Source organism: Natator depressus, chromosome 6, assembly GCF_965152275.1.
Source record: "Natator depressus isolate rNatDep1 chromosome 6, rNatDep2.hap1, whole genome shotgun sequence".
Classification (NCBI taxonomy): domain Eukaryota; kingdom Metazoa; phylum Chordata; order Testudines; family Cheloniidae; genus Natator; species Natator depressus.
Window position 1 is genome coordinate 51,278,832 of NC_134239.1, and position 10,024 is coordinate 51,288,855.

At 39.6% G+C, this 10,024-nt stretch overlaps 1 protein-coding gene across 2 annotated transcripts in view; it reads left to right on the forward strand.

The window, feature by feature from the left end:
* The window catches only part of PDHX (pyruvate dehydrogenase complex component X), a 102,345-nt gene extending 98,186 nt beyond the window's left edge, over positions 1-4,159 (forward strand). For both annotated transcript variants that reach the window (XM_074955272.1, XM_074955273.1), the window contains exon 11: positions 1,175-4,159. In XM_074955272.1, the coding sequence (XP_074811373.1) occupies positions 1,175-1,439 (265 nt within the window). In that variant the 3' untranslated portion in view covers positions 1,440-4,159. The remainder of the gene's footprint in view (positions 1-1,174) is intronic.
* The last annotated feature ends 5,865 nt before the right edge of the window (positions 4,160-10,024 follow it).

A 10,024-nucleotide genomic window follows, 5' to 3' on the forward strand; every position in this document is an offset into this window, starting at 1 on the left:
TACACCAGCCTAGAGCACAGAACTATTTATTTTGCATGGTGTTTTCAGGCTGAAGCAGCTGTCAAAAGAAAATATCTCCTAGATGATCATAAGCATTTCAGCAGAAAAAGCTAATGGGAATCCAGCAGTGCAGGGATGGATGTCCTCATTAACAGAAATGGCTTTAGCGGGGGGAGAAGAAAAAACACCACCACACAGGTTTCAAAGGAAGGATGATAAATCTAAAAATAAATGGAGGCATTGGGCTAGATCCTTCCTGTAGCAAGTCATAAAGTCATCTTGGGGTGGTATAGAGTCACCGTAATGGCTTGTATGCCACCTCCAATGAGTGAAATAGGGGCATGCCCTTGGGAAACAGGATAGGACCAGGGTTTACCTGTGCCCCAGTGATACCCAGCTGCTGTAATGGTACACTGGCATTACCAGTAGCCTTTGTAAATTGAAGCACCCCTCAGTTACATCTGGGGTCCAACCTGGCACACATCTGGCCCAGGCTCAGGTGAGGTGCAAAGGTGGCTTAAAGCTTGCACACTCCTCAGCAGTGGTGTGTACTCATCATCTGACCACAAGGATTAGGGCTTATAGATTCTATATATATTTGCATTGAGGCGCAATAGCTAGTCCCCCTCCTCCCTGCACTCTGCCTCTTTCATCTTTGTGCTCGTTTCTTTATCATACTTTTGTGAAATATTAGACAGTAGGTATTCTGTGAATCATTAGAACTTCGCTATGGTACAGGAGCTGAATTCAAATGCTAGATAGAGTTTTGCATCATATCTTTTATGCGCTTCCCTGCATCAGGCAACACCTTACCCAGCAGATAGGATTCATTCATAGGAGACAGCAGGCAGAGATTTGACTGCTGCCATCCCACTGGGTTTATTCCAGGGTGAGGGTCACTATAAATTGAAATCAGACTCCCATTGTTAGAGGCTGCAGTTGTGATGTGCTGAATGGGCCTTTTCACAGATGCCTGGAACTAGGCCTCCTGTTCAGCCCATACCTCTCATTTTTTGGGCAGCGCTAATCTGTCTGGAGGAAGAAGAGGCTGCCACTGCAAATTCTCTTAGTAGTGACTTTTCGACAGCTGGGTGTATCTCGGTTGTGTGACGATGCGGTGATATCTTCCTGTAACACGTACAGTATGTACATAAACTTTTCCCCCTTCCTTTAGCATTTCCAATCTGGGCATGTTTGGCATCAGTGGCTTCATTGCTGTCATAAACCCTCCTCAAGCCTGCATCCTAGCTGTGGGGCGAGCTCGACCCGAACTCAAGATTGTGGAAGATGAAGAAGGGAACGAGAAACTTCAGCAGCATCAGCTTATGACAGTGACATTGTCAAGCGACAGTCGGATGGTGGATGACAAACTGGCTTCAGTGTTTCTGGAGTCCTTGAAAGCAAACCTAGAGAATCCGATACGACTTGCCTTATGTTAAACTGATCAGGGATTGGCTCCTTCTTTAGCAAAATACAGAACAAGGTTACAAACTGTTCCCCCCTCTTCCCCCACTGCCCCAGAGAAATAACGAATACTAAGCATGAGGGGGACAATTAAAATATTTAATTTATTTGAATTAACTTGAAAGACTCTTCAGATCCACCTTTGTGACCATTTCCAGCTCCCAAGTTTTATACTGTAAAACTGAAATAGTTAAATATTAAAATAGAGTTAATGCATTAAAGTTCTTTCACTGCTTAATAGCAACTGCACCAAATTTAAACACGTACGTTACTGTTTAGTTAGAGAGAGAAGTTGAGAAAACCTTGGGACATTTGAGTGAGAAACGTGAAATCAAAAAGGGAATGAGACAATGCTTTGTTTAAGGACTAAACAACTAGCTTTCACAGTGAGGAAAGCAAACGGCATGACTAAGCAAGATGGCCCTATAAATCCCAATCATCATTAAGAGAATCAAACCAGCTACCAGTTCAAGCAATTATTTTAGCTATTTAATATGTGAAGAGGGTTCCAGCTAAAATCTTCTGTCAGAGTTGGGTGATATAAACTGAGAGAGCTCTGAGGTTTTGACAAGGATTTTGCTAGGCATTCTACTTGACACTAGATAAGTTACTTTGGTTTGGTGACACATGACCCTATATAAGTTACTTTAGTTTGGTTCATGTCACAAACTCAACTGTTCTTGACCTTCTACTTTACTATGAGCTTTTCCAGATGAAAATAACAGAGGGCAGAAAAATTCTAGTGCACAAACCCCAAAGTACATAATGGATGTAAATGGAAAAACTCAAATAAAATAAAATATTAAATAGCCTATTAGCATCTAAAAGCTGGATTTGAAAATGCATTTAGCATTAGATTAATTAAAAACACATTTAAAGTGTGTGTGGGTATGCACTTCAGTATTTTAAGATCTCTACTTAATGTAGTGTCTCACAATGGAGACAAATAAATTTAATAAATGTGTCAGTAGGAGTTTTGTCATTTACTTCAAAAGAGCCAGGATTTCACCCCAGATATTTTTATCATTACAAACTTTCAATCTGCAATAAATTGTGAAAGTGATACTTTATTGTAATAATTTATTGGGTTAAAAAGTAGTCATGAGTTACATTAAATAATTTAAACATTGCCCTGTATCAAAATTTAATTGGTGTGTCCTTGTTTGACTATCGCAAATTGTAATAGTGCTTTTGCAGTTGTTCCATGGTATTGTTACCTGATGTGTAACTGAAAATTTAAGTATGTTTTGCAGACTGAATACCTTAGTGAAAAATGATCTTTCTATCACATAGTGGTACCAACTTCTTCATCAGACCTGGGTGGTGAAGGTCAGATTTTGCATACTGAACATTTGCTCAATAAATCCCTTCTTTGAATGGAATGAATGAATGTATAATCACAAAGTGCATATCATAAGTAGATGGATACTGAATTCTAATTCAGTTTGAGGCTGAAGAACAGTAGCCTTGTATTTGGATTAGCACAATGGAATCCCTATTATGATAGTTTACTGTTATGTCATATGGAAACAATGGGGATTTCCAATGAAATAATTCCAATGAGGGGATCTGACAACATAAGCCACTAGTGCCCCATTCAGGTCCTGGAGTCTGTCACCATTAGAGTCACCATATTTTGTTGTATGTAATTCACTACACCAATTTGTTCTTTAAGATCCAAACTTCTTAAGTATTTATTTACTCACCAAGTTGTTGCAATACTTACAATAGTAAGTGTATGTCTAAAACTTATGTCAATGTTCAGGTTGGAGTTTTCATGAAACTAGTTTGCTTCTTTAACTGATATAGTGTGAATGATGCAACATGAGAAATTTATAAACTATCAATCTGACACTGTATTTCTTATTACTTACATAGGGTTTACTATGCTATTATTCGTATACCCTTTTTGTATTGGCAGAATTTTGTTATTGATAACTGAGATTTTCAAACTTGGATGCTTTTTAGGTTCTTAATTTTTAGACACCTAGACATATATTTTCTGATTTTTTTCAGGGGTGTTGAGCAGCCCCAGGTCCCACTGAAGACAAAACATCTACATATATAGTGCCCTTGGTAATAATGAAGTTGAATAGGTTCTAATGTGTTTGGATAGCTAAATTTAGTCTGCTTAGTAAAATTCGCCTTGTGATTTTAAATCTGGTATCTATTTTTCATTTTCTGTCCTAAAGGGAAAGTGGGGTTCATGTGTACTGGTCAACAGTTGTATGTTCCACCCCGCAGGAGGCCACAGTTCAGTGGCAGGCAAAGTGATTCCTACTTAAAATTTATACAGTCAGCATAGTTTGCAAATCGCTTTGGGAGCCCCTGGAAGATGCTTCTATCATAGCCATGCAGATTAACTTCAGTGTGTGACATGTAGCTAACCCCTTCACAGCATGCAGAATGGTTACCTGTAAGCATCCCAACGTTGTCACTGGATTGAAACATAGTTGGTGACGTATGATATGTGCTGCCCGTCCGACTGAAGAAAGTCTGAACAAGTGAAAGTGTCTTGTGGTTTCAGCCTAGTTCCAAGGAAATGCGTGTCCATATTACAGAGTAACCACACCATTTGGCACAGCAAATGACTGCTACAAGAGAAATGGAACAGCAAAAGTGGTGCTTTTTAGTATTAAAATATACAGCAAATATTTCATTCTGAAAAACTTAGATTTAAAAGTATTGTGGATAAGATGTTTCAGAAGTGTCTTAATGGTTAAAAATTAAATCGTTTTACTTTAAATAAAAAGCTTCAAAAGTATCAAATACCTCATGCGTTGTTCTTTGTGAATTTACTGTTGTCAATATCTTTGTCATATCTAAGCAAGAGACTCATGAAGAAGTGATCCAATTTCGTAGAAAAGAGGAGTCAGAAAATTGAAAATAGAGATCTATGAACAGTGTACTAACATTTTCTGCTGGGAACATGCTTCCTGGGAACAGGGATATGCTTGAATGTTGTGGTGGGGGGAAAGAGTTCCATACAGCTTTACTTTGAAAAGAGAAATTGAGAAAGAGGACCAAAAATAGATAACATATTTTGCTTCAAATGCATTCTGTGCTTGACAGCATGTCACAAACAGTATGTACCTTCCCTATACTAATTAATCCCTAATTATGTTATCAGTGTAGATGACTTTCTTTCTGAGACTCTTTTTTTAATCTATTGTCTCTGGAATCATCCCAGATGTGAATCTCTAAAATAACATGGGTACTGCAAAATGATTGGATAACACTATTTTTTCCCCTGAACCTCTTGTCTCGTGTGTTGATTTATTCCTACACATAATACAATAGAACCTCTTTAGATCCCACTAATGACGAGACCTATTAAACATTACAAAGTTCTGCTTTTTTATCAGGCAAGCCAAAAATTTGATGTCAAGGATTCTGTATCAACACTGCCTTTGTGGACGTGGACCCATGTATTTTGTGTGTGTTGTTGTAGTGAGTAAAAATTGCAGTGTATTAGGTGGAGAAAGGAATATATTTGGTATATTAATGAGAGAGCAACAGTTGTATAATTCTGAGCCAGTGGAGCAAAGTATCCTACAGGCCTTTGTCTCAATGTGAAATAGTCAATGCAATAGATGAGTGAAAGTATGGAAATGGGTGGCTCAAGGGGTTGATAATCTGATACAAAGCCTTACTGTGCTAATTGTTTGTTGGTTTGAAACTGACTCATGCTGTTATTGAGAGAGAATTACTATTTGGTGGCTGCATGGTGACCTGTGGGAAATGAATCGATGGCTTCAGGTCAGATGCCCACAATGCAAAACACAGCAATGTAACTGAGCCCATGCGGACAGTCTCGATGAAGCAGTAAAGGATTGAGTAGAGATAAATTACCTCCTCACCCCCACATGTTATCCAGAAATGAGCCATGATGGGGAGCAATGTGTGGGAAGCTTGCATAGCTGCCCCCTTTGCTGTAGCTGTTCTGTGAATGAGGACCTTGCTCTCCAGGACTGACAATCCAGCATCTTTCACAAGTACGATATTCACTAACCTTCAAAGAGATTGAAGAGTTCCATTGGAGGAGTGATAGATGGAGACTAGATATGACTTAGAATTACACTGTGGCAAACGGCAGCAAAGACCCTTGAAAGCTGCAGTGACTGAAAGAGGGCAAAGCCTTCCACTGCTTGTCCCACAAAGAAAATAAGGCATGTTACTGACATCTCTCTTGCCAGGCCAGACGGGCCTTTAGGCAAACAGTTTATCCAATACTCCCAAGATATCTGGGCTAGTGACATGACAGCTCACACTTCCTTTACTCGCTTGGCTTCTCTCCCAAGAGTTCTCTTCACTTTTCCACTAGACCATTTTGTCCTGGCCCATTATAGGCTGCTACAGGTTTGTGGGGTTTTTCCCCCTCCACTAAATTCCTTGGAAAGTACTGTGCATTGTGATTTCCTTGGAAAGCACCTCCTGGACATGCACATCAAGGGAGTGCTCTCTGTGTGTGCACAGCAACCCTCTTTGGCTTATTCCAGGACCATATACAGTCCCCACAGCTGTGGAAGACAGAAAATTATGCTGGAGACTGATACGCAAATGCAGAAGAGAGAGACTTTGTTTTTGGTATTCCACCAGGCTAGTCCCCTACTACAACTATTTGTAGGAGAAGTGCTGGATCAATAGCAAACATTCTTGGAAGCAAAGTAGCAATGTGGTGTGGTCTTTTGCATACCAATACCCATAGTGCTTGCTTATCTCATACAGCTGCTTGATGGCTGTAAAGATTTGAATGCATGATTATGTGCGGCATTCAAAGTTATTTGAAATTAGGTACTGTATTTTTTTCCCTTTTATTGGAACACAAACTGCATAGAGAAGCTGAAATGAACTTTTCTGAGGTTGAAAGCAAAAGCATGGGTTAGTGGCAGAATACCTCCATGAGATCAGGCTGCCTAAAGTGTGTACTCATCTATCTAGCAATTTGTAAGTGAACACCAACAGGAGTTCATATACCATGTGATGAGCATGGTAAAATCTAGAAACCCATGCAACACTGATTTTATTACAGAATCTGTTTTTGGAATGAATTTGTAGACTTCTGTGGCACTTCTGTTCTTTATTCTATTGGCCTTTCCAAGGGCTATTATTTGAACTCACACAGAGGCCATTTCCATGCCATTGGAAAGCTGTTTCTCCTAACTTCCATGCATAAATGATGTACATTACGTGCTCTAATTTACAGTATGCAGGCCTAGAGAGAGAGAGAGGTTTCAAAAGTGCAAAATTCATATTAAAAACTAACTTAAATGAAACTCTTGGTTCATGTGCTAAGAGCTGTTCACAGCATCATTCTTCAAAAAGTAGTTTAATTAAACCGATTTATTCTTCTAATCTTCCAGTGTATGCATTTGTTTACCGTAGACTTTGATAGTTACTGATTTCTACCTTGCCAAATCAGGGCTAGCAGTTGCTTTAACTACAACTGCTGATTTACAGATAGGCCAGCAGAGGGCAGTCTGAGCAGCCCGGTTATCTTCTTTCAGCTCAGTTGTGTCTTTTGTAGGCAGGTGTGGCTAAGCATTGTTGAAGGCTGTTGGGTAAGTGTGTGCTGGAACTGAAGCTGTAGATCGGTAATTTTAGTGCTTCTGATTTGAAGTGTGCTGAAGACACCTGATGTGGAAAAAAGGAATGATCATCGACAGGGGCTGTCGAGCAGCTTCCTCCATGCTGATGTCAGTTCCACAGCTTTCTTTGCAATTGGTTAAACAGATGGGGAACCAAGCATTTCATGCAGTTGAAAATACCCTTGAGAAAATGTAATTACTGTGCTCCCCCTCCCCCGTTACTATATGTGAGATGCAATATGTCCATTATAATCCCTTTACACATTGTGTGGAAAGGCAGGAGCTTGCCTCAATGATACTAGCCATGAGAAAAGTGATGGGACATCAGGAAATCCTGCTGGAAAATTGCATTCACCAACAAAAAGCAGAAAATGAGGAAGAGTGGGAATATACATATAAAATGATTAAACTGCAGTGGATATATTTTACTGACACTTTTAGGCTAGGTAAACTATCTCTCCCTTCTGACCAGTGTATTTCCAGTTATCTACATTCATTGTGTTATACTCACAGAAGACAGGCTGCCCAAACACACCTGCTTGCTTTCTCTTCAGTGGCTGAAAATTGTTACCACACAGTTCTTTTTATGCAGGCTTATTCTATTCTTAAGCAAAAGCACTTCAGAAAAAACAAATTCAAAGCAATAAATGGACCTATATGCATGCTAATAAAACTACTAGACATCACCCCAACTCTACTGTGGGTTCTGGCAGGAGCAGTCCCTCAGCAACCCTTCATGCAGTTCAGGGGTCTGTGATCTGGAGTCTCCCAAGAGCTGGTAATCAGTAGACAATGGGTTTTTCTTCCTGGGTGTAGCTTCAAAAGGGTGGATTTGAAGTGGGTCATTTGCATTCCCTTACCCTCAGGTACTTCCTAGGAAGTCCACTTCACATGTATTGTTCCACAAAGCCCTTTAAAATTCCTTATAGAATTTCTCGAGAAGGTACATACATACAATGCCACAATAACACATACACAATTGCATTTTTAATACAATGGACCCCAAAGGTATTCAAACTAATTCAGTAAAGTTTAACTTCATTCAGTTAAGTTTATATAGGATAGTGTCAGTTTGTCACAATTGCGGTTTTAGTGAGAAAATTCTAATCTCCGTTTTGATGATTTTGCATTGGCATGTACTAAACATATTAAAATATACTACTTACTTTAGACTGCAGGTGCCTAACCTGTGGAATTTTACAAATAAATCACCATCAGGTCTCTCACTATTATGATGTGTACTAGCTGAGGTACATCAAGGGATTTAACAATACAAGATAACTTCTCACTGATACCTTCTTGCCTAGGGCCAGATCCTCAGCCGGTATAGCATAGTGCCACTGACGTTCATGGAGTCGTGCTGATTTATGCCTAATAAAGATATGGCCCTTTATTTTTAGTATCTATGAGAGAAGGCAGGGCACCAAACACTTTTGTCATTCATTGCAAAATCGATTTCCTGCAGCTTGCAAACATATGAGCTGAAATAATAACATTGTACTAAATAAATTTCACAGAAAATTTCAATATTCATAAGAGCCAAGCAGACTGAATAAATTTTTATTCTAATCAAGACTGCCAAATGCTGCAGTGTCCGAATGGAAAGTGGTAATGGCAAACACTTTCAACTATCTGTGAAAGCTGCTTTCAGCAAGTGAAATGACTTCCTGGTATTCTGACACTACAATCTTTGTTGTTTGCAGTGTTATTGTTGCTATTTTGGTCCCGGGATATTAGAGACAAAAGATGGGTGAGGTAATATCTTTTATTGAACCAACTTCTGTTGATCAGAGAGACAAGCTTCAGGTCTGTATAGCTTGAAAGCTTCTCTCTTTCACCAACAGAAGTTTGTCCAATAAAAGATTACCTCATCCACCTTGTCTTACTACAATCTCTGTCATGTAGTCAGAAAATATTTTATAGTAGGAATCATCAGTCTGTACCTACCCTACCAGATGCCCCATATCTTCTGATCCTCTACCAGAAATGATTGTGTATTGATAGGATGTAGTTCTAATAAAGTCTTTAATTTTATATAGAATGTTTCATTCTTAAGACTCTCAAAGCACTGCACAAACTGACGTGCAAAAACTTCACCCTTCACTGAAATACAGGCATCTCTGATGCGAAATCTAGCATCTGTTCAGCAGCATATAGCATCAGTGAACTGTTGAGGCTACCATTCCATCCATGTGAAACTGCGAAGGGAAACCAGGCTAACAGAATGTAATTCCTTCTGTTGGAACTGGCCCTGGCCCAGGCCCGTGCTCTTTGGAATGGTGCCATTTGTTCTTTAATGACCACAGGTGGTCAGGACCTCTGACGGTATCTCATCCAAAAGAAGATATTCCCCCTATATTGATGCTTTGTACTCCCCCCCCACCCCCCCTTTTTTGTTGTTGTCAATGAAAGATGAGCTTAGCCTTCTGGCAAGGCATAACTTCTTCTCACGTATTTTTGAAGAAGTACTTTTAAGCTCAAAAACCTAAATCACCTTCCACCATCCTAGTAGTAGTGTTCTTTGGTCCTCTTGCTGAATATTCTAGGCATGCCATATTAAAACAGCTCTTTCCACTTCTACTATCCATCACACAATTCTCCCATGTCCACTTGCAGAGCAATAGTTGCTAAGGATGCAAAGGAGAAGTTATAGTCTAGTTCATAAGGGCAACTAAACTTTTTGAGCCAGATCCACAGTTGGTTTAAATAAATGTAGCTCCACTGAAGTCAAGGGGAAGATGCTGGTTTACACCAGCTAAGGTTGTGCACCCTTATGTCCAGCTTCGCTAGCCTGGGTACTGTTGTCCTTCCAGGCTTCCATCCTTACCACATGCTTATCCTTATAGATATCCCCAAACCTCAGGCAATGGCCTGCCAACTTTTTACATTTTCCTACACCATACGTGCATGTTACTTGTTGAAACAAGAATGTCACTTTCCACTTTCATATAGCACTCACTCTGTTCAAATTC